Source organism: Marmota monax, unplaced genomic scaffold, assembly GCF_021218885.2.
Source record: "Marmota monax isolate L192 unplaced genomic scaffold, Marmota_monax_Labrador192_F-V1.1 WCK01_AAM20220418_F8-fsc00362, whole genome shotgun sequence".
Taxonomy (NCBI): Eukaryota; Metazoa; Chordata; class Mammalia; order Rodentia; family Sciuridae; genus Marmota; species Marmota monax.
The window spans coordinates 8,302-32,248 of NW_026694757.1; the positions used below are offsets into that span (position 1 = coordinate 8,302).

The following is a 23,947-nucleotide window of genomic DNA, read 5'->3' on the forward strand; positions in this document are numbered from 1 at the left end:
CTGAGCCTCCACAGGCGTTCGTTATATAAACCGGCCAGTCTGCAAGACGTGCGGAAACAGCGGGGGCCACGCTCTCCCCCCCACCCCACCCCCCGCAGCAGCAGCAGCTCCCGGAGTCCAGGCATGAGTCTGCGGATTCGCTGGCTCTCCTGGGAGCTGGGCCTATTCTTAGCCCTGAGCTCGCTCACTAGGAGAAAACACCGGGGAGAACTCGCTGGCCTTGGGCAAGGTCCCCGTCGTGGCGCGGGGGTGGGGAGACACCTGCCCTGGTTGCCCCCTCTGTCCTGTGGTCACTGTGGCCAAGGGGTGGTTGGATGTGCTCCCATCTGCTCTGAGCCCCTTGCTCCAGGGGTCTGGCGGCTCTCCTTGGCAGGACCCTCTGAGGCACTGGGGCTTGTGGGGGTGTCCAAGGACACTGCCTTTGCAGGAGCAGAGGGAGCCAAGGGTGGGCCCATCTTGATGGCAGCAGGAATCTCCTGTCGGGCAGGGGAGGGTCAGCCCTTCCTGAGCAGGAGAAGAAAACCCGTGGGAGAATGTCATTCCTTCCTCATTAGCGGTCCTAACCTCTACGTCCCGAGGCAGCTCATTAGGTGCCCAGTTAAATCTCTGGCTCCTTCTGCCCCTGGTGCTCGCGGGGAGGGGAGTGGGGCCACGCGAGGGAGGCAGTGCCCACGATGCTCAGGAGGGAGGTGGGCACTGGATGGGCTCAGAGGGCCAGCAGGTGCCTGGGGAGACAGAAACGTCCCGGGCCGTCCCTGCCGTGCCTTCCCAGAAAGCAGATGCGTCCAGAGAAGCTGAGGATCCCTGTGTGCGCTTTAGCACTGGCACCAAAGATCTCGGAGCGCTTTGTAGGAATTCGTTTTAATTAGGTCCTTCCCACACAGAGAGAGGAAGAGAGAGAGAGAGAGGGAGAGAGAGAGAGAGGGAATGTTTTGTTCCCGACTTTGAGCGCTACCTGGAGAGATTATTTCTACCCTAGACCAAAGGCACAGAGAGAGAGAAAGCCAGAGAATTTTTAGCTTAGAAGAGACCGGGGAGGTTTGTCTGAGCAACATGTCATAGAAGTGGAGGCGGACACCCGAGGACTCGTGTCCAGGCAAGGCCACCAGCAGGTCCACGGGGGAGCTCCAGGGGGGCCCTTCCCGCTGCATCAGAACTCAGCCTGTGGATTCCTGGCCCCGCCCCCCCCCAGGCTCTCTGTTCCCCCCTCCTCCCATTTCCAACCAACTGTTTGATCCTTTAGCAGAAAGCTCCTGAGTCAATCCTGCTCTGGGTATTTGCTGAAGCCCTGTGTCATGCCTGGCCAGCTGGGCACCCCGGGCAGGTGGGGGGACCTCAGTACCTCTGGACATGGAGTGCTGGGCACAGGAGCCAGGGACGTGGGCGGGGCAGCCTTTCTCTCTTCATTATAGTGAAGCACTCGTCCTGTAAAATCCACCATCTTAGCCATTTTTGGTGCATGGCTCAGTGGCTATAAGCACATTCAGTGTCCTGTGGCCATCACGCCATCCAGATCTCTCCTGGCAAGACGAGACTCGGTACGCATTAAATGTCATGGCCCTGTCCCCCACCAAGACCCTGGGCTTTTGTAGGTAGGCTAGTCTGGGTTGGGCACAGGGGCCAGACAAGAGCCAGGTGGCTGTAAAAGTCTCCATTTCCTGGGGCTGCCCCTCCCCCAGTCCCCAGGACGTAGAGAGACGCCTTGTGCTGACCCCTGTACCCCACCCCCTCGCCCCTGTTGGCCCCTGTGAATGCGCCTCCTGGTGGCAGTGGGTGTGTTAAAGCCTCTTCCTAGGGATACCCTGCCCTGCTCCGCTGCCCAGGCGCTTGGGGGCTCAGAGGCCCTCCCCTGGACATGGCCCTGGAAGTGCAGAGGCGCCCGACAGGGTCCTGCAGGCAGCACTGGCCGGCTGGGCCTCCCCAGGCCCCGGGCTGGAGGTTGTCGGGGACGGTGCTTTTCAATTCCTGCTGTTGCTCCAGCCAAGCACTTAGTGTAAAATTGCCATAAAAGTGAGCGTGAATTACAGCGATAAGCCCACAGCCTGCTCTGACCCTCTCGGCTCTCCATGGGCGAAGCGCAGATTCCTTGTGACAAGAGCAATGAGGTTCTGCAGGCACTTCTTCAGCGAAGTCACCTTAGATTGAAAGCCCTCGTCCTCCAGGGCCAGGAGACCCGGGCTTCCATGGACACCTGGGAAGGGGACTCTGTTGTCTCTTCTTCCTGCTGCCACGGGCTCTGGGGTCACGGAGGCCCCAAGTCCAGTGTGGAGCATGCAGAGTGACAGGACGCCCGGGTCACGCCGGGTCACACCCAGGTCGACAGCCTCACCTGGGCTCCTCCCCCGGCCTCTGGGACAGTTCCTTCCCCGTGAACACAGAAGGTATTTACTGGGCCAGATCCCGTCCCCAGCCCTGGATTTGAGGATGACCTGGTCCTGCCCTCAGCAGGAAGGCGGCGGCTCAGGACAATCCCCGGGGGGTGACCAGGCCTAGGGTGCAGAAGTGGGGTGCCTATGGCTCAGGAAGGCTTCCTGGAAGAGGAGGCCATGTGTGAGTCAGGAACGGGAGAGAGAAGAAGCTTCTAGGCTGAGGGAAGTCTCTGTCAGGGAGGCGCTGGCCCACGGGAACTGCAGGAGCAGAGGGCCGCGGGGTGACAGTGACCGAGGTCCTGCTGCGCCTGTCTCCTGCGCGACAGGAGCAGGAAGTGAGAGCTCCCTGAGGGTGTCTTGCCCGGCGTCTCTCCCTGTCCCTGGCTTTGTCAGGACCCTCTCCACGCTGGGCAGCGGCACCCGGGAGGCCCTGGGCTCTGGCTCCAGTGCCCCTTGGGGCGGGGCCTCGCTGCTCCAGCGCCCTGCAGAGGAGGGCTCCCTGCCCACCCCACTGCACCCACAGGGCGTCCTGTGCCGCCAGCAGAGGCCACCACAGCCCCTGGGGACAGGGCTGGAGCTCTGGCAGGGTGGGGAGAAAGCTGGGGTGTGGCCCAGGGGCAGTGGGAGCCCGGGAAGGCCAGAGCCCTGGGGAGACGTGCCGGTTCCCACTGCAGAGAGCTCTAGAAAGGCCGCGATGGACGGGGACAGGCAGGGGACACCGTCACAGGTGCCTGGGGAGAGAGGGCCAGGCCTGAATGAGGCGTGGGGGCTGCTCTCAGAGAAGACTCACGGGACTCGGTGTTCTCGAAGGAGATGTCGCCTCCAAGTGCTCTCGGCGGCGGAGCTGTCACTCACTGTCTCACGACCCAGGGGCCCATCTCGGCTCATTTTGTCGGTCTTTTGCCAGTGAGAAAATGAGGCTCCTCGAGGCCTGTGACTCACCCAGGGCAGCAGCAAAACTGGGACTGGAGCCTCGTCTCTGCTGGTGGCCCAGGACTCCCTGGGGTCCGCTGATCCTCCATTGTGCAGTCTGCCATCTAGGGGCCTGGGGTTGGCGGAGCTCAGCGGGTGGCAGTGTGGACCCTGGAATCTGACTGCCTGGCTCCCACCCCCCCTCCACTCCTTCCAGCCTGTGCAATCTGGGGAAATTGCTAAACCTCTCTGTTTCCTGCTCTGCAAAGGGGAATAGAACGTGGAAGGGTCTGATCTCTAGGGTAGCTGCTGAGATGAAATGAGTCGACGGATGGCATTGAAAGCATGGGGAATGCAGCCAGGAAGGTGACAGGGACGACGGCAGGAGGCGTAGACAGCAGCACAGAGTCTCCCGGGGATTTGCTCCCACCTTTGTGGCCTTTCTCCCTGGACTCAGGTCCCGAGGCTCAGGAGCAGCGGTGCCCTTCCTCCCTTCTGTAAGGGACGGCGGGGAATCACCGTGGCCCTTCCTCCGCGGCTCTCAGTTGGGTGGGGGAGTGAGGAAGAAGGGACAGGGACACACCGGTGACCAGCTGGAGTTTGGGGGGACTTTTGGCGTAAGGAGCCAGAGCCCCGCTGGGGGAGAACTGAAGGGCCACCAGACATCTCACGAGGTCTCTGGGTGGCCTCTGGGTGGTGGGAGCCCCTTCCCGGGTGTTTGGGGCCTGGAAGCCCTGGCCAGGCTCCTGGTGGGTTAGAGAGGGCCCCGGGGGAGGGGGGAGGAGGGACCAGGCCTTTGAGGTTCACAGATAGGGACGGGGAGAGGCTGGAGGATGTCTCTGTCCTCTGTCCACGTTAGCAGCAAAGCTTCTGTCCGGGTGGGGGTGCCTCGGCCAGGTGGGGTGCTCTGGCTGGTGGGGGCACAGGGGGGCCTCCCACTGTCTTGCCCCGACCCCGTCTCTGCAGGGCGCAGGCCCCTATGCCTGGATCTCCATGGTGGCCAGCTCCCCCAGGTCTTTCTGTCACGGCCTCGTCGAGAGGTGACCATAACATCATCAAAATGGCACCACTTTGGACGGTGTGCTCAGGGGACCTGCCCGCCAGCCCCCGCCCCACCCAGCCTTTACCCTCCATGTGCTGAGCGCCTGCGGACAGCGCAGAGCCTTCTAGGCGGGGACTTTCCCACTGGCCAGTGTCGGGGAGCCAGAGATGTAGCCCCTGGACCTGATCCATGGTGCCCTGTCCAGGCGCGTCTCCTCCCTGGCCTGAGGTCACTGCAGGGTGGACCCCTGAAGCAGGGCCTCCAGGACCTCTCCCAGCAGCAGCGTCTGAACCAGATCCGAGGGAGGTGGGCAGCCCTGGGAGGCACAGTGGCCTGGTCAGAGGCAGAGGCTGGGCACGTCCAGCCCTAGGAGGCCTCTCTGCCCTCCGGGAGCTGCTGGGAGGAAGAGGAGGCTCTACCCGCAGTTCTCTCAGGGAGGCCCTTCCTCATTTCCCTGCCCTTCCCTGAGCGTCCAGCACCTGGCTGGCTGGCTCCTGCCCGCGCCAGGCCACACAGCCCAGGCCACACAGCCCAGGCCACACCCACAGGTCACACCCCAGGCCATACCCCAGGCCACACCCCATACCACACCCCAGGCCACACCCCCAGGCCACACCCCCAGGCCACACCCCTCCTGTGGCTCTGTGCTCCAGGACTTGTGCTGTGCGTCTCCGTGGGGCGCAGGGCCCGGCAGCCACATGCATTCAGGAAATGTTTGCTCAATGTGATGGACGGGAGGACCACAGGGAGGGACATCTCGGGAGCTGGCCCTGGTTCCAAGGCCCTGGGCTGCCTCCTCTGGCCTGGTGGTAGGAGAAGGTGGAGGGGCCCTGCAGCAGGTGACCTGCTCCCTGGCTCAGGGGCCAGTACACACCCACGGAATGTGTGTCGCAGACAGTGACCTCATGCCCGCAGGGGAGAGACAGGGAGGAGTCGGCTTGGGGCTCCCGAGGGAGGGCAGAGGGGCTTACGTGGGCTTGGTGCCCTGCTGCTGTGAGGTGGCTGAGAAGACAGTGACTCTAGAGGAAGCCACAGGGCTACAGCCATGTCCTCCAGGCCGGGTGAGATGGGGTGACCCCAAGGCTCTAGCAGAGGGACCCCCCCCCAGTCTGGCCAAGCGGCAGCTGCTCAGCCACCAGAGGCAGCGCTGTCCCAGATGAAGACTGCGTCTGAGTGGCCTGGTAGGCCACAGGCAGCTCCCAGCCTCAGAGGACTCTGGGCCCGTGGGCAGCAGGTCCCTAGAGGCCAGGAGAGCCAGGAACTGCCCTGGAGAGCCAGCAGCCCGGTCAGCAGAGCAGGACTGTACTGAAGCAGGAGGTCTGGGACCCTTGGCTCCAAACACACACTACAAACATGCGAGGGACCGTAGCCAGTGCTTCTGGCACTATGTGAATTAGTGTCCCTCTCTGGGCAGTCACAGCCCTGCAGGAGGAGCAGGTAGCCCTGGCCAGGTATATAGTTTGGCAAGGTAGCCTGGGCTAGATCTCAATGCCCCTTGCCCCTGGCTGGACTCCCTTGTGCAGTGATATACCTGCACAACTGTTCACAGTCATCCATCAATTCCTGTCCAAGAGTCTGCACTAACCTCACTGCCTTTTTACACCTCTCTCCTTTTTCACCCTGGGCTCTAGGAACTGGGTGGGCTGGAGGCCCCTCCAGGCACAGATCTGATAGAAAAGGTGAGTTTCTTGAAGCTCAGACTCTCAAGGGCTCTTCTCTCAGTAACTTAGGGGTACCGCCAGGCCGGGGGAACTGCCCGCTCACCATGCCCCTGCCTTTCGACCTCATCTACACCGACTACCACGGCCTTCAGCAGATGAAGCAGCACATGGGACTCTCCTTCAGGAAGTACCGGTAAGAGGGCCTGGTGATGGCGGTGGGGACGCCGGTGTCTGTAGACAAAGGAGAAAGCTGCTCCCCACACCCTGCCGGACAGCCAGCTGCCCAGGCACTGTTCTCCCAGCCTCTGCCCTTCCCATTCCTGCTGCTCCCATCTCACAGGAGCTCTGCCCCTTGAGGAGGAGGATGACCAAACCAAGGACAGTGGAGAGTCCTCCGTGGTCCCTGGGCTGCATGTGGCTGGGGTCTCCTGGATAGAGGGGGCAGGGAGTGGTGGAAAGGAACTGGATGCCCCAGTGGAGGCGTGGCCTCTGCTGTGCAGGACTGGAGGCGTGGCCTCTGCTGTGCAGGATGGGGGCGTGGCCTCTGCTGTGCAGGACTGGGGGCGTGGCCCCTGCTGTGGAGGACTGGGGGCGTGGCTTCTGCTGTGCAGGACTGGGGGAGTGGCCTCTGCTGTGCAGGGGGTTGGGGCGTGGCCTCTGTTGTGCCCCAGGTGGGCCACGTTCCCGCACTACTCTCCTCTCTCTGCACCCCCTGGGTCGGGAGCAAGGCCCGTGCCATCGCTCCCTGTCTTCCAGCAGCCAGCGGGATGCGGGTTTCATTTAGCACAGAGAGCCCTGCTATTTATTACGTTTGCTCCAGTCCCACTGCCTATCCCACATGATTTTATTAAGGAAAAAAAATGACAGGCAGTGTTATTGCTTTTATTATTAATGCGCGTTCTCTAGGCACGCAGCGCCCCCCTCCCGCCCTCCTCCGCCCCTGATCTGCCAGCCTCAGCACTGGGCGCCTGACTCCGGGTTACTGGAAGGTCGCTGGGGCGGGGCAGCGTCCTGGGAGGCGGAGGCCCTGCCTTACCTCAGGGCCCACTTGCAGGCGGGGGGCAGGGATGTTCTGCGGCCTCAGAGCCCGGGGCTGGCTGATCCCACAGAGGCAAAGCCCCCTGGGCTCGGAGCCTTCCCCCCAAGGGCAGCAAGGGAGGAGGGCAGGCAGTCCTACCACCCAGCCCCTGCCCAGGTAGTCAGGCTCTGGGGCACTGACCCCCAACACGGTCCCCACAGGACCCCCAGCCAGAAAAGTGCAAATGTTATAGGTGGGCCCCTGGGGAGAGCAGGGAGGGACCCCCCCTCTAAGTAGCTGCTCCTGGGCAGCAGTCGTAACAGTTTCTGGACACTAACTAGGGACCAGGGGGCCAGGACGATTGGGCTGTTGTGATCCCACTTGACTGGAAGGTGACACGGAGAGGTTAAGGCACTTGCTGTGGTCACACAGGGAGGCCAAGCTCTCCCACTCCTGGCACTTCCCTGACCCAGCCACTGGCCAGTTACAGGGCTCGTGGCTGGGGCAGCCCCAGCCCAGGGACACACAGAGAAGCATGACCCTTGTTCCTGATCCCTGGGGGCCAGGTGCCGAATCCGGGTCATCGACACCTTTGGAACAGAGCCCGCGTACAACCACGAGGAGTACGCCACGCTGCACGGCTACCGCACCAACTGGGGCTACTGGAACCTCAACCCCAAGCAGTTCATGACCATGTTCCGTGAGTGCCGGGGGCGGGGCCGGGGGCGGGGCGGAGCTCGAGGTGGGGGGGGCGCGGAGGAGGCAGGCTCTCTTTAGTCCTGGCGCAGGCACAGGCGCAGGGATGGGGTGACACGTGCTCCCAGCTCCCGGTGGTCAGTGTGTGAGGCAGAGGAGCCTCCCTGGGGGCAGGGATCAGGGAGGGAGCAGCCTGCGGGTGACCCACCCAAGGCCAGGAGGGCACTGCGCACACAGTGCAGGGCCAGGGGTTTGGTGGCCTTCCAGGGACACTTGGAGAGTGGACTGGACAATGATGATGGGTGGCGAGGGAGCAGGCCAGCTTTCCCAAGCACAGGGCCATACCCGAGTCCTGGGCCAAGTTAACCAAGACTCTGGGGTCCCAGCCAAGCCCCAAAGGTCCTGTTGCAAAGCAGGAGGAGCTTTAACCAGGGTGGCCGTACTGGGCGGGCAGCCTAGGCCCCACATCTCAGCCCTGTCTTGGGGACAAGGGCTCTGGGTTTCAGTGGAGGCAGGGAGGGGGCAGTCTTGGTTCCCCTGTGGCCTTGTTGATCTCTTTGCGGTCCTTCGAGGTGGCTCTGGAGGGTCCTCCGTGCTCCAGGGGGCAGCTGCATTATGGGTGATCTGCTGCAAGTCCCCACTCGCTGTTCCTGAGAGGTGCAGGGCAGTGGCTGGGGACTGCAGCAGCTGGCAGGCAGGGTCCCTGCAAATCTCAACAGCACCTTAGCTTCTCTTACCCAGGTGGGGCGGTCCTGAGAGGGGACGAGATGGGTGAGGCAGATCCCCTAGAGCTAGCTGTTAGAGGGGTCGCCTGCAGAGCCGGCCAGGCGAGGGGCAGGCGGGGGCTGAGCACCCTGTGTTTTTAATGAGACTCTGGAATACACACACCCACTGCCCTGTTGGATGCTACACCCTGAAACTGAACCTTTCCTCGGCAACTCGGGTGGGTTCTGTCCCCTGGTGCGCGGCCTGCCCTTGGGGGACGCCGAGGTGTGTGGAGCCCCTGGTTGAGGGTCTGTCTACTGTCACCGTTAACTGTGACTGTCCTCGGTCTGTCCTCCAGCAGCATCTTGCACGTCTAATTTGTGGCTCTTTGAAAGCTCTGGGCCAGAAAGCCAGATAAGCACCCTGTGAGGACTGAGCCTAGATTAACGGCAGAGTCCCGGGGGCTTGCTGGGAGTGAAGTGTACGGTCTCTCTTTAGCGGTCAAGTTCCTGGTGTCTCCTTGGTGCTTGGAAGCTTTTCTGCCATTTTCTAGGCCGGATCCCAGAAGATGTGACTTCTGAATAAACAAGGAATGGCTTGCCTGGTTCCCAGGAGGGGGGAGGGTGGGAAGTGCCTGAAACCCGTTGAGTCCCCCGTGAGGGAACTGAGGCCCAGAGAGGTCGAACGGCCTGCATGAGGTCACACAGCTCTCGGGGAGCCAGACTCCCTCCTCCCTGCCAGTATCCCTCCTCCCTGCCAGTCTCCGGGTTGCAGGAGGCTTCTCGCTGTGATTTATGTAGGATGGGTCCCAGGGAACAGACTTCTGGAAGGAGGGAGAATGTGGGGGAGGGAAGGGGTGACCCAGGCTGGGGATGTCGAGGAGCTACAGAGTCAGAGCCCACATGGAAGGAAGAAGCAGATAGGAGGCTGGAGAGATGACCCGGGGGATCAGGGAACAGAGGAGCAGTTTCTTTTAGCGAAAGGCCTTCAGCTTGCACTTGGGAACCACCCTAGGCTCCTGAGCTAGAGCCATGTCAGGGGAAAAGATTTTATATAAGCATGTTATCCTGGCATTTGGCCAAAGGGGCGATGGGAGAGGATGGGGAAGCAGAAGAGTTAAGAGTCCCCTGCGGTGACTTACCCTGAGAAACTAAGACTTGTCCCAGGTAGATCCTGCAGGGTGTGCGTTTCAGACCTGACAAACTCCTACTCATCTTGCAAAACCCCAAGTCCCAGTCTCTTCTCCAGACCGCCACCCTCCCTATGCCCTGCTCTCCTGTTCCAGGCAGAAAGCGCTGCCTCTCCCTCTTCACTGTGGGCGAGTCTGTGTGGAGCGCCTCAGTGAGGTGGTGGGCACTGATTTCCCCGTAGGTCAGGAACCACTGAACAAGGGCCACTACCTGATTTATGTTCATCTCTGGAGCCCACGCAGGTCCTCGGAGAATGTTAGCTGATTAAATTGAAGAAAGAAGGGGCAGGAAAAGGAGAGAAGCTTGCCAGTTAGGATTCACAAGGCAGGAAGCACACCTTGTGGGAGGGGGCTGCCTCCCCCCACCCCCCCTGCCCCGCTCCTTTGGCTAATTGCGTTTGGAACCTGTCCCTTCTGGTGGAGTTGGTGGAAGGGAGGGCTACGGGTTTTTCAGACATGGAGAACAGGGGAAACTGCAGAGGGAGAGTGGCCTGGGGGCAGCCCCAGCTGGAGGCTGCGGGGAAGGCTGCCTGCCCCCTGGGGCCCTTCCCTGGGTTGGGCAGCAGAGCTGTCCTTGCCCTGGCCACTCACAGGGAGAACTCCAGGCCCTGGGGCCTGAGCTGTGCTCCTGCAGGTCTGGACGAGAGATGGGCTGGGAGGCCCACCCGTATAGTGTGGGGTTTGCAGGACTCTGGGGGCTTTGGGAGCACCTCCACAGGAGACCATCGTCTCTCCCTGGGACGCACAGTTATTGATCACGGCTTTTTGTGGCCTCGAGGGGGCAGATGGAAATGCCACACTCAGCCTACACGTTTGATCAGCACTGACGTCCCAATTTGAGAACTGCTCAAATGTGGAAAATGTGCATCTTAAATGGAGAAATAGGGTGTTTGGGATCCAGGCCATTCTGGGAGATGGAGGATATGCAGTTGCCCCTGACCTCCCTTGCCAGAGCAGCCTCCACCTGAGAGGACAGAGTGCACTTAATTGGATTCAGCAGGCATTCATTCAAGGCCTTGTGCCTTGCAGGTGTGTGACCCTCATCCTCCTGGACAGACAGAGCTGATGGCATGGCACTCAAGGTGTGGCTGTGGAAGGGGAGCAAATGGCTCTCCTGACCCTGGGACGTGGGGTCCTGGGACTGACGAGGAAGTCCCAGTGTAGACTGTGCCTTAACAGAGACCCAGCCACATAGGGCCCATGGGTGGGCCCTATGGGAGGGCTGTGGACCCCAAAGGGGCTTCTGGGAGGAGGTAACAGGTGAATGGGGTCCTGATGCAGGATAGGATTTTATTTCTCAAGAAATGAGAGACGGGCAGTCCAGGCAGAGGGCACAGCAGAGGAGATGCTGGGGGTGTGAATGTGCAGATGTGTCCTCCACTCTGTCCTTCACCCAGCCGGGCCCTGTGCCAGGTGCTAGGGACACAGAGGTGAGGGAATAGCTGCAGCCCTCATGGGGCTTATATTCCGACAGTAATCAAGATGCAATACTTTGGTGGAGGAGTGTTGTGACAGGGCATAAAGCCATGGGGGATGGGCTGCGAGGCCACTGGAGAACCCACTGTCTGGAGAGGGAGTGCCCCAGGTGTGGGGGCAGGGACCAAGAGGTGTCCCCAGCCTGGAGATTGCTGGGAGGACTTTGGCCTGTGGGTCTTATGCAGAGGAGGACCCTGATAGAAGCTAACTAGAACCCCTGGAGGAAAGTCCATGCTAAGAGAGCCGCAGACCCCGCAGGAGGCTGTCAGTTCCAGGCAAGAGACAAGGGTGGCCTGGACCAGGTGGCAGGGATGGGGGAGATGGAGACAATCCTAACTGGGATGATGCAGGCGGTATCACACACGAGGTGTGCAAAGAGAGATGGACCCTTAGCTCTGGGCCGAGGGGCTGAGAGGACAGCAGACAGTCTGGGCACGTGGGCCCTGCGCCTCAGTTTCCTCACTTGAAAACAGTGCAGGGCTGGACGACCCTTTGGATTTCCTGCTCTGAGCTGTGACAGGCGGGAACACTGCGGGACACTCTTCCCACCTGACCCTCACCTCCCACACCGTCCCCACCCTGCCAAACGGGGACCTGCGGGACAGGGAGACAGGGTGCGCCCTCGGCTGTTTGGTAACCCCTTCCCTTCCGCGTGGTCGGGCTGCAGCTCACACCCCGGACAACTCTTTCATGGGCTTCGTGTCCGAGGAACTCAACGAGACGGAGAAGCAGCTCATCAAAGGCAGCAAGGCCAACAACATGGCCGTGGTATACGGCAAGGAGGCGAGTATCTGGAAGGTGAGCGCAGTACCGGCCACGCCCCCACGGACGGGCCACGCCCCCAGCAGTGCCGGCCAATCTGTTACTCAGGCCCCGCCCGCTGCGGTGCCAATCACGCTCACCCGGGCACAGCCACGCCCCCAACATTGCTGGCCACGCCCACGCAGACGGGCCACATCCTGCCGACTCAGGCCCCGCCCTCTGCGGTGCCAATCACGCTCACCCGGGCACCAGCCACGCCCCCAGCAGTGCCGGCCACGCCCTGCCGACTCAGGCCGGGTCCCTCCGGTGCAGGCCGTACCTGACCAGTTCCCTCCTTCCCGGCTGCCGGCTCCTGCATACCGCCGGCGCGGGTTGGTGGAAAATGTCTCCCAGTAATGGTTCCGGAATAAAAGTCCCTGACACTTAAAGATGCCCGAGGCTGACGACGACTGTCTGCCCCCGCCTTGATCGTTTGCAGTAACTCAGAGGAGGACTGCATAGAGGACTGCCACCAAATCCTCCGCCCCCTCCTCCGAAGGCCGTGGACAGTGTGTGCCCCGAGGGGGCTTGAGGCTGGGACTCTGTGGGATGAGCCGCAGCAGGAGGGCTTGAACTTTAGAGCCACCTCTTCAGGACTGGGGTGGGGAGAAGAGCTGTGGCCTGGGGTGACACTGCTGGTGGGTCGCTAACTGCTCTCTCTCTGTTCCCTGTGCTTCCCTTGGCGACGAGGCAGCTCCAGGTATGGAACCTCTGCAGCATGCCCTTGGCTCCCAGCAGGCTCGGTGGGCTCCCCCGGGGATGTCCCCTGACTCAGCACTCAGGGTCTGTGGCTCCTGTAGGGAGGACGGTGATGGGGACAGCAGGTCCCTACTGGTCAGAGTCCGGCTTGGCATGGCCACAGGACGGTCGCTAGGGTTGGGAGGGACAGGGTGGTTGGGATAAACCTGAGGTCTGGGTTCATAGTAAACTTGCCGACGGTGGAGACACGGATCGCAGCTGCACCATCTTTCTTAGTGATTCCCACGGTTGCACTCGTGAGGGTAGGTCCCACTGTCACAGGAAAACCTCAACCACAGTGATTCAGACAAGTCTGAAATCTGGCTTTCCTTCCTGGTCACAAAATCAGGAGGTAGTCACGCTGGGCTGGCGGGAGTCCTGGGCCCCCCTTCCTGTGTGGGCCCCCAGGTTTCATCTTCACCCCATTCTTCCACGTGGGTCCACACGGCTGCACACACTCCAGCCACGACAGCTGTGTTCCAGCCAGCGAGAAGGAGCAAGGAGAGGGTGCAACATTCGGGGTCATCTTCTTCCCACCTGTCTGACATTAGATCCCTGTCCCACGGCCATGCCTGGGCGGGACACTGAGAAGTGGCTTTTCCCCAGCAGCCCCATCCCACCTCATTCTGGGCTCTGACTGAGGACTGGGGCACTGTGCAGGGTGTGCGGCAACAAGGTGACAGGCCTTGGACCCCTGGGTGCTCCCTGGGTGCCAGCTCTTGGGTCCTCTCATTTGTCTCCGTTCTGCGTGATAGGGACGATTCTTACCAGTGCCATCCGGGGACTCCAGACCTAGATTGCCCAGTGGCCCTTGGTCTGTAGCCACAGTCTGGTCCCTTCATGTGCTTTATTCCCTGGGCGCTGCTGGGGCTTAACCTAGGGCTCTGGCACACAAGGTGGGTGTCGTGCCCCTGAGCTGGACACCAGCCCTGGATGGCGTTTTTAAATCACGGTATTGAATTTTTTTAGTTAAAAATATTTTTAGCCATCTTCTTGCAGGATAATCAACATACAGTAAACTAAATATGTTTAAGGTTCACGATTTTATGAGTTTGAACATAGACATTTACCTGTGAAACCACCACTGCAGTCAGCATAGGGACTCTCTCCAAAGTCTCCTTCCTCCCATCTGTCCTCCCCCATCTTCAGGCAACCAGGGGCTTTCTTTTTGTCACCATGGGTTAGTTTGCATGTTCTAAAGTTTTATGTAAGTGGAATAATGCAGTGTGTACTCAGGTTTGTGTGGACCTTCTCAGTAGTGATCTCTCGATTCATCCATGTTTTGGTGTGAACCAACCGTTCATCCTTTTTACTGCCCAGTAGTATTCCATTGTATGGATATACCACAGTCTGTCTGTTCCTTCAGTTGTTAATGGACATTCGGGTCATTTCTGATATGTGGTATTATAAAGAAAGCTGCTATGAACGTTCATTTAAAAATTTTTGTACAAATACATACTTTCATTTCTTTTGGGTAAATACGTAGGATCAGAACGATTGGGCCATATTGTAGAAATCTGTTAAACTTCTAAAGAAAAGGAATCATACCATGTCACAGTCTTCCCGACAATGTGTGAGCATTCAGTTCCCTTTACAAATTTATGTTAGCCATCTGCCCTTCTAACAGGTGTGGAATGGCACTTTTTTTTTTAATTTTAATTTGCGTTTCCCTAATGACTGGTGGTGTTGAAGATATTGTGTATTTATCTTCCTTGTATCTTTTATAGTCATGCATCTTTAAAATTTTTGCTTGGGCATGCTGTAATACCAGGAGGCTGAGGCCGGAGGATCATAGGTTCAAAACCAGCCTCAGCAACTTGGTGAGATCATGCCTCAAAATAAAAAATAAAAAGGGCTGGAGACGTGGCTCAGGGGTTAAGTGCCCCTGGGTTTAATCCCTGATGCAAAAACAATTGCGTATTTTAAATTTTATTTAGAGACAGGGTCTCACGGAGTCGTTTAGCGCGTTGTTTTTGCTGAGGCTGGCTTTGAACTCGCGATCCTCCTGCCTCAGCCTCCCAAGTCGCGAGGTGGCGCACGTCTGGCTTATTTTCTTGCTGCTGAGCTGTTGTGGTTCTTCACGTCTCTGGATCCAAGGTCTCTGTCAAGCTCATGCTTTGCAAATGTTCTCTCCTGGTCTGTGCGTGTTTCTCTCAACAGCATCCTTCAAGGAGCGAGGGTTCTTAACATACTGAGGCCGAGGTGTGGCCTGTGGGTTGGGCCTTTGTACTGTGGCCAGGAATCTTCCCCTGCCCCCACAGCCCCAGGGTTTCCTCCCGCCTTCTCTTCCCTCCTCCGAGTGCCCTGGTTCAGGTCCCCAGGGGCAGTCCCTTGTGTGAGAGCAGAGGCCATTGCTTTCTCTCCGGCCTTTCCTTCCTGCGAGGCCCCTCGGTGGCTCTCAGGCTCCCCCTCCCTCCGGGCTTCCATCACCCCCTGCTCCTCAGTGGGTGTCTGCTGCTGTGGGGACGGACGTGGGCGAGAAGCCCCAGAGCCGTGGTTCTGGGTTCAGGTGACAGGGCTGCTCACCTTGGTCCGCGAGGTCCTTGGCGTCTCCGACGAGTTTTGGAGTCGGCCTTGTTCCTTCCCTCTCGGGTTCTGAAGGGGACATGACTTGAGGTCACGGGTGACGCTGTTTCCTCCCAGAGGGGCTTTGCTTTACTCTTGGTTGGTGGCCAGTGGCCCTAAAGTCCCAGATCACCTCAGTCGATGACAGTGACGGCAGCGACTAGAACAGGGTGGCCTGCAGGGGCGACTCCAGCTCTGGTCCACCTTTCCTTCCAGATCATTCCTGAGGAGAGGAGGGTGGATGGATGGGCAGACGGACAGACGGGTGGTGGGTGGAGGGATGAGGGGTGGGTGTGGGGGGTGACCTGAGCTCCTGAGAGCACCCAGTTCCTCCCAGGCACTCGGGGTCCTCTGAGGTACCGAGGAGGCCAAGGGACCCACCTGGATCCCTCTCAGTGGGTCCCCGTCGGCCTCCTTTGGAAGAAACACTCCGTGGCTAAAAATAACCCGGAACCCTCTGGCCTGGTCCAAGCTGCCGAGTCACTGATGAAAACCAAGGACCAGAGAGGAGCGGGGCCTGGCCCAGGGCTGCACAGCTGCTTTGGAGCCCGGGGTGAGGCCGCCTCGCCTCCTCTTCCTCAGGGGAAGGAGAAGTTCCTAGGCATCCTGCACAAGTACATGGAGGTCCACGGCACCGTGTACTACGAGAGCCAGCGGCCCCCCGAGGTCCCCGCCTTCGTGAAGAACCACGGCCTCCTGCCGCAGCCTGAGTTCCAGCAGCTGCTGCGCAAGGCCAAAGTGAGTCCCCCGCACGCACGTCCTCGCCCAGCCCGCCACAGAGCCGCGGTCACCTCCGCCACACCTGCCAGGGCTCTGCTGCCCTGAGCCCTGCGTCCAGTCCTCGGGGGGAGCGGCCAGAGCCCGGGGCACACATGGGTGCCCAGCAGGCAGGGCCAGAAAGGGGCCTGGGCAGGGCCACAGCCTGGCTGTGGGTGACAGGAGCCAGGCAGGTGTTTTGGAGCCTCCGAGTGGGTGGGGGGCAGGCTGGGAGAGGCCCTGGCTGCAGTTCCTTGGGGTCGTTCATGCTGGAGGGCTGCTTCTGCGGGTCCACAGGGAAGGATCTCTCTGTGCAGTGAACGACCTGAACCACCTCACACAGCAGCCCCGATCCAGTACCACTGATCAAGCCCCTTCTGGGAGCCAGCCCTGTGCATGTTGGGTGCAGGATCAGGGTTTAGGAGGAGTGAGGGGTGGGGGGGTCCTTGGAAGTCAGCTGCAGCCTCTTGGGCTGGGGATCCTTGCTGTCCTTCCCCTCCGGGGTCACAGACCACAGCACCCCCCAGCCTCACCCTGGGGAGAGCAGGCCTGCCCAGAGGGAGGGTGCCTGCTGCCCGGCCCCCACCCTGCCTGGCTCCGGGCTCCCGCCCTCCCTGACCTGTGCCGGGCCGCTCAGCTCTTCATAGGCTTCGGCTTCCCCTACGAGGGCCCGGCCCCGCTGGAGGCCATCGCCAACGGCTGCGTCTTCCTGCAGTCCCGCTTCCGTCCGCCCCACAGCTCCCTCAACCACGAGTTCTTCCGCGGCAAGCCCACCTCCAGGGAGGTGAGTGGGCGCGGGGGCTCCCGGGAGGGGGGGCGACGGGGCAAAGGGGCGGGACGCAGAGGGCCGCCTGTCTGCCGGCCAGGTGTTCTCCCAGCACCCCTACGCAGAGAACTTCATCGGCAAGCCCTACGTGTGGACCGTGGACTACAACAACTCCGAGGAGTTCGAAGCAGCCATCCAGGCCATCATGAAAACCCAGGTGAGCCTCGCACCCAGCCGGACTGCCGCTGCTCACACTGTGGGCCCTCATTATGTAACCAGAGAGACGTGCCCCTCTGGCTAAGCTCAGACTCGGCCAAGGAGTCCACCTCCCTCCCAAACCTACCTCTGAGTCCAGCCACATGGACCGGAGAGTGAGCAGAGGCCCTCACTCACCAACCCAGTGCGTGGGTTTTAGAGAGCATACCTTTGTGCAGTGAACGACCTGCACAACCTTACAGGGTAGCCACTGTTTCAGAGTCACTTATTGAGCACAATGAAGGGCCAGGCCCTGTGAGCACTCCTAACACAAATTGGGTGCTAAGTAAATTCTTCAGGATGAAAGCGTGGAGCTCCTTCAAACCCTGCTTTAGGTGTGGGTCTGTATCCTTTAAGCAGCCCATCTCGAGTGACAATGTGCACATAGCTCTTCTGGGGACCTGGTGGACAAGATCAGTTTTCACTCCTGATGGGAGCACTCAGGTCCGTCCGTCCTTGTCTGGAGATGAGTGTTTCTAGAGTGAGTGCCGAGCAGGGCTTGCCAGGTCCTGGCGCACACGTCTTTAGCTGAAACAGACGAGGCCAGGGTCCCGCCAAGGAGCTCACTCTGACCCTCGGTCGCAGCCGGCGAGACTGTCTCCCCTCCTGGGAATCAGCTTAGACCGCCTCCCTCTCCCCTGGAAGTCCCTCAAGTCACAGACTGAGCTTTGGCTCCTCTGGGGTGCCCTGAGGCAGGGGTCCACAGGGGGACTCTCTGGGAGGGGTCAGGAGGGAGGGGTCCCAGGAAGGAGGGGGGGTCCTGAGCAGGGTGCCTGGAGCTCCTCACCCTGGGGCCCCTGGGCAGGGGGTTCAGTCACATCCCAGAGGAGCAGGAAGTGGACGGTCCTCCTCCGGCTCCCTGGAGCCAGCCCTGGGGTGGACCGTCTAGGACAGAGGGGCTGTGGGGAGCCGCCATCCGGCCGTGTGACACTGGGCCTAGGGGTGGAGACAGGGTGAGCCCAGGGTCACCCCGGAGTCCTGGCCAGGCCTTGCAGAGCTTAAGGTGAGCAGGAGCCCGGCTGCTGGCCAGGCCCCAGTCAAGGCTGGACGGCGGATTATTACAGGTTCATGGGTTTGAGTGGGGCCCGGAGCGCCAGAGCCCGGGCAGCAGCCTCTGGCAGGGGCCTCGGGGCTGAGGGGGTCACTCCGATCCACTCGCAGCCCACGCCCCCGTCGCTCCTTCTCCCCAGTCCTCAGCCCACCTCCCTGGGCCCTGCTGGCCTCCTCTTGCAGAGGGGCAGGGGCAGGGTGGGGAGGGCCACCAGCCAGACTCTTCCCCAGCCCCGTGAGCACTGGCCTGACCTCCAGGGACCACCAAGCAGAAGGAGCCTGTGGGGGGTGTCCCCTCCCCAGACCTGAAGGCTGGCGCAGGGGAGGGGGCTGTGCATGGGAACCAATGAGCCCTGGAGTCCCAGGCCACTGCTGCTGGGACTCGGGGACTGGGACTGAGGAAGGAGGCTGCCCGGGGGGAGGGGCTGGGGGCTTCCTTTTCATTCTTTTATGTGTTTACATGAACATCTGTTTAATTTTGTTATTCAGTTAATTTAAAAATAACCCCCGGCCCCGGGGAGGGAGGGGAGCCATGACCAGGGACCCAGGAGCCAAGGTGTTGACATCTGGCCAGCCCAAGCCTCACGGGGACCCCAGGCCTCCCCGGGACCCCAGGCCAGGCCCACCTGCCCGAAGCCTCCTCCCGAGCCCCCCCTCTTCCTGGCAGTTCACCCCTGGGGCCTCCAACACTCCCAAGAATCACCTGGGGAGGGAGGGCTTCCTGCAGTCCCGGCCCACCCAGCCCCTGACTCCACCTGGGGGTGCCAAATCTGCTTCAGGAAGTCCACTGAGGAACAGCTGGTGGGGGGCGAAGGGCCACCTCAGGGGGCCAGCTGCTCCTCCTGCAGACACCAGGCCCCCAGTCCCCCCACCCCGCGTGGCCAGGGCAGGTCGGCTGCCCTTCCCTGCCCTGGGCGGTGGCAGCTGCATCTCCATCCAGAGCCCAGATGAGGCCATCGCCCGCCCCGGCCTCTCCCAGCACCTGTCACCCTGGGGAGACTGATGCCCTGCCCGCCTGTCACTAGACCTAACGGGGGTGATTTGGAGGCAGGCTGCTGCCCGACGGGGGATTCGTGGCAGGCAGGACGGGAGCGCGCCCTGCGTGCAGGGCCTTTGAATCACCTCGTGACAAGTGCCTCAAACACGGGGGATAACTCGGGGATCTGCTGTCACCCTAGAGCTGGAGCGACGCCGGGAGAGGAAAATCCCTTCCATGGGCCTTTTCTTTACATCCTGGGTTTGAGGACTTGGCCCGGGAGCCTGCAGGGGCAGCGTGTCAGAGGCTGGACTCTGCCCTGGGCGTCAGGTCCTCGTGGCCACTTGTGGGGGGTGGGGAGGAGAGCAGGGTGGGACAGGCCCGCACAGCACCTGGGACAGAGGTGGTGGCTGGGATGTGCAGGGTGGCTGGAGGGGGACATTGGGGTTCTCTGGGACTCCGAGCAGCCCTGGGGTTGAGAACAGATACAGTGCCTGGTAAGCCAGACCTGGGACAGGGTCAGGCTGGTGACCTCTTGTCCCTAGAGTCAGAAGGTGGCCGGGACCAGCTTCAAGGGGAGCAGTGGGGTCTATTTCCCTGGGGCCCTGAGTGTTGGGAATGTCCCTTTGGTCAGAGGGTCCAGGATGGGCCTGCAGCCCTAAGAGGTGGGCTCTGCAGGAAGCAGGGCCCCACGTAGCTCTGCTGGACATCCTGCTGTCCCCTGGTGAGGAGGGAGGGGCACCCCCGGGGCCAAGGGTCTCATCCCTGGAGTGGCAGCAGGGAGACCGCGTCACTGGGGACTGGGCGGGGCGGGGCCAGGCCAGGTACCATCGTGCGGGGCTTGGGGAGGCCAAAGGCAGCAGCCACCTCCTCTTGGGTCAGGCTGGTCAGCGCCACGTCCTGCCGCCCCTGCCCTCTCCACCCGCGGGCCCTCCCAGGCGGCTCTCTGCTGGGCCTGCGGTGAAGCACAGGAGGGGGTTGGGGAGGTGCCCCCTGCCTCTCGGTTTCCTTCGCCTCCTGTGCTCCAGCCACTCTGCCCGCGAGCCCCCGCGCAGGCTACCCTGGACCCTGAGACCATTAGGTAGCACACGGCCTCTTGTGTAGCGCCTCCTTCGCAGCCACATGTGGCCTGGGCAGGGCGGTTTACAGATGTCACCTGTTCCCTCCCACTGGGAGTGCCCTGTGTCCCTGTATGTGAAGGTCCCGCATCTGAGGTGGGGATCAGGTGGAGCTTTTTGAGCCCACAACCTGAGGGCCCACTGTGTGCCAGGCGTGGTACCAGGCACCAGGGACTCTGGGGAACAAGCCTAGTCCCCGCCCTCGAGGGGCCGTGGGCTCCTGAGAGAGACGGGGGGCGTGGGCAGGACGCAGGGACACAGGGGCTCAGGTGCTGGTCTTGGCGGGGGGAGGAGTCTGGGGTGCTGAGAACCTCCGGGAACGCGGCCCTGTACCAGGAGGACATGGGCTCAGGGTGCTCTGACGGGGTGACATCTAAGAGGGGCCAGGCTGGGGAGGGGGCACAGAGCCCAGGAGGGGTGGAGGGCAGGGCTGTGGGCAGGTGGGGGAAGGGGCGGGGACAGGAAGGGTCCAGGGCTGAGCCTGAGTCCCCAGGGTCCCCTGGAGGGTGTAGGGAGCAGGGACGGCAGCGGAGGGGCCCAGGTGGACGGGGTGGTTGCTCCCTGGGCCTGGGAGCAGAGCAGATCCCCCAGTGCCAGCCCCGGGCCCAGCCACAGGCCTCTCCACAGGTGGAGCCCTACCTGCCCTACGAGTACACCTGCGAGGGCATGCTGGAGCGGATCCAGGCCTACATCCAGCACCAGGTAGGTGGCCCTCCACTCCCTGCCCGTCCCAAGGCCATCAGGGCGGGGCAGGGGGCTCTGTGGGACACACGGACACTGCAGGTAGGAGCTGCGCAGGTCCCTGACCTCGGCCTCCTTGCCTTCCTGCAAAGTCCCTGGGGGCGCCTGGGTGTCGGGTGGGGCTACTGGAGGAGCAGGTGACCTGGGCGTGTGCGGGCGGGCGGGGCCCCCAGGGAGTGCCCAGCGTGGCTCCTGCTGAAGCTGCAGGCTGGGTCCTGGGTGGCCAGGCCATCTGCGGCCCACTCCGCCTCCCTGACGCGGCTCTCCTCCTGCAGGACTTCTGTGCAGCGCCCAGCCCTGCCCCGCCGGGGACCCGCACCTCGCACAGCCCCTTTGTCCTGGCCCCCAACGCCACCCACCTGGAGTGGGCCCGGAACGCCAGCGAGGTCCCCGGGGCCTGGCCCCCGCCCCACTCGCTGCGGGCCTGGCTGGCCGCCCCCGGGAGGGCCTGCACGGACGCCTGCCTGGACCACGGGCTGGTCTGCGAGCCGTCCTTCTTCCCCTTCCTCAACAGCCAGGAGGCCTTCCTCCAGTGAGTGCCCGCCCGCCGCCCGCCCGGGGGGCCTGCCCTCCGGTCCGTCAGGGGCCTGCCGGTGGGGGGGGGGCATCCGCGTCTGTGGCTGTGCTCTTGGTGGACCCAGCCGCCACCAGGACGCTCCCTCCCAGGCCCCCCTGTGTCCCAGCCCCTGGGGCCCGTCCCAGCTGGGTGGGCACCTTCTCCACAGGCGGCCATGGCGTCCCTCCAGCTGGGACCCCGGCCCCTGTCCCCCAGGCTCCCAGAGGCCGTTAAGGAGCTGAACCTGCCTGTTCCCGAGTCTGGGGCAGGGGTGTGGAGAGGTGGGCAGTGCCCCCGTGGTGACCGTGCTGTGGCGCCCGCGCAGGCTGCAGGTGCCCTGTGACAGCACGGAGTGGGAGATGCACCACCTGTACCCCGCCCTCGCGCAGCCCGGCCAGGAGTGCTACCTGCAGAAGGAGCCGCTGCTCTTCAGCTGCGCCGGCTCCAGCACCAAGTACCAGCGGCTCTGCCCCTGCCGCGACTTCCGCAAGGGCCAGGTGGCCCTGTGCCGGGGCTGCCTGTGAGGTGGCCGAGGCCCTGCCCTGCGCCTCCCGACAGAGAAAGCACCAGCAGACCCCAGCTCCAGCCACTCGCCTGCCTGTGGCTCCCCGGCTGGGGCTTCCCTCCCAGCCTGGAAGTGGCCCGGGGAGAGCCAAGCACAGTCCAGGGGAGGACAGGCCCCGGGCACTCACCTGGGGGTCCTCGCTCTCACCCGGGACTCACGGCCAAGTAGATATCGGGCTGGTCGGAGGGTCCCAGAGGCCCCGGAGCAGGTGGTCTGAGGCCCCTTGCTTTGTGCAAGGTAAGGTCTGGACCAGGGGAAGAGCCTGGCCATTCCTGGGCCCTGGGTGGGGCCTCCTGATTTATGACATGGGCAGCAGGGTCCACTGGGGGAGCCCAGGAGTGGACAGCAGCCTGGCCCAGGCCTGGGCTGGGAGAGACCTGCGGGGTGTACCCTCTTCCTGTGAGGGCCGCCGAGCACGCAGGGCCAGCCGGGTCCCTCTGGGGTTGTTTGGGGGTGGACAGAGGGGAGGGTTGTGGGAGGTAGGCTGGGGGGCCCTCCTCGGCTCGGCCCCGCCCCGCCCTGTTCCTTCTCCATTTCCTGAGCCCCCTCCCTCTCCACTTGGGTGCGGGACCACCTAGACCCTGGCCGGCTTGTCCCCGTCCTGCTTGTCCCAGATCTCCTCCCCGCGGCCTGAATCCAGTGGCATGACCTGCAGCCCCAGATGGGCGGATCTGCCCCACAGCCTCCGTCCAGCCCGGCCAGGGGCAGGCTTCCACTCGGCCTGCAGGGGCCCCTCCGGGTGTCCCGGGAGTGTCCTCCAGGTCCCCAGACGCTGGCTCCCACACCCTCAGCATCTTTTGCAGGCAGGGCTTGGGGTGGGCTGCCCACCACCCCGGGCACCCCCAGCCCGTCCCCGCTGCCCGGGCCCCCAGCTCCCGGCGGCCCCCACCCGTCCGTGCTGCATCCGTGTCCCCCTTCAGCTTCGTCCAGCCTCAGACCAAGATGGAGCCACGTGCCCATCGGTGTGGCATGCCTGCCCGCCCCAGGGTGCCCGTCCCCCGTCTGATTCCACATTCAGGCTTTCAGAATCACTGCCACCCCCTTGCCCGGGAGAGGTCTTGTCCACCCGGCCGCCCGCCCAGGGAGGCAGCCCCGGGGCCTGAGAGTTGGAGGAGGGCTGGAGGTGACCGGTCCTGGGAGCCCCTCCTGGCCAGGCTGGCCCCGGGGCCGCAGAAACGACGGCGGGAAGAACTCGATGTCCCCAGGACCTGACCCGTGGGGGGAAAGCAATAGAGACACTCTTTTCTCTCTCTCTCTCTTTTTTTAAAGATTTATTTCTTGAAATAATAAATATTTTATTGGGATGTGAGATGCAAAAGAGGAATTGTGCCACTCCTCGTCCTTTACGGGGACCTCCACGGCTTGCTCATCGGGAGGTGGGGCTCGGGGCCCGGGGCTCTGCCTTATGTCCCTTGGAGCACACGGGACCCTGGGTTACAAAGCTGGCACCGGGGACCGGTGTACCCCTCCCCGCGGTGACCACAGGGACCCTCCTCGTCACTGCACCTGCTTGACAGGCAGAGTAGTGCCCTGTCATGCCCACCTTGAGCTGGCCTCGCGGGCTCCAGCAGGCCGGGCACTGATAAAGGCCAGGCGATCCCAGAGGACTATGGTTTATGGAGGCTGACGTCACTCATGGCACCGGACTGGGAGTTTGATGTAGGAGTGGTCACTTTTGTGCTTGACTGTCCTGTGGGGTCATTTCTCCATTTTACCGTCGAGAAAACAGAGGCACAGAGAGTTTAAGTACCTTGCCCAAGGCCACACAGCTTGTAAGAAGGGAGGAAATGGGGACCATTTCACAGTCGCTATGAGCAGAACGTGAGTCATAGGAGCGGTGCCACACGGCACCCAGGGCGCAGCCCGGCTCGAGGCTTCATGAGGTCCTCTGTTGAGACCCCCATGTCGGGGCCTCTTTCCTGCCAGGGAGTCTCAATGGGGGTCCGCTTTGTGCCCTGGAGGGCAGTACTGCCCAGAGACACTTCTGATTGT

At 62.3% G+C, this 23,947-nt stretch overlaps 1 protein-coding gene across 1 annotated transcript; it reads left to right on the forward strand.

Annotated features, from left to right (window-relative positions):
* The first annotated feature begins 5,368 nt into the window (after positions 1-5,368).
* On the forward strand, positions 5,369-23,275 carry Mgat5b (alpha-1,6-mannosylglycoprotein 6-beta-N-acetylglucosaminyltransferase B). Its single transcript, XM_058572778.1, has 10 exons — positions 5,369-5,384; positions 5,796-6,177; positions 7,569-7,702; positions 11,736-11,866; positions 15,755-15,910; positions 16,566-16,712; positions 16,795-16,911; positions 20,721-20,795; positions 21,110-21,366; positions 21,716-23,275. The coding sequence occupies exons 1-10, from the start codon at positions 5,369-5,371 to the stop codon at positions 21,912-21,914; spliced, it is 1,614 nt and encodes a 537-aa protein (XP_058428761.1). The 3' UTR covers positions 21,915-23,275.
* Positions 23,276-23,947: the final 672 nt, after the last annotated feature.

Excerpts from the sequence above, each read along its gene's own strand:
- Mgat5b (XM_058572778.1), top strand. Across the intron at positions 11,867-15,754 it reads AGGAGGCGAGTATCTGGAAG|GGGAAGGAGAAGTTCCTAGG; the intron begins GTGAGCGCAGTA and ends CCTCTTCCTCAG. Across the intron at positions 16,713-16,794 it reads GCAAGCCCACCTCCAGGGAG|GTGTTCTCCCAGCACCCCTA; the intron begins GTGAGTGGGCGC and ends TCTGCCGGCCAG.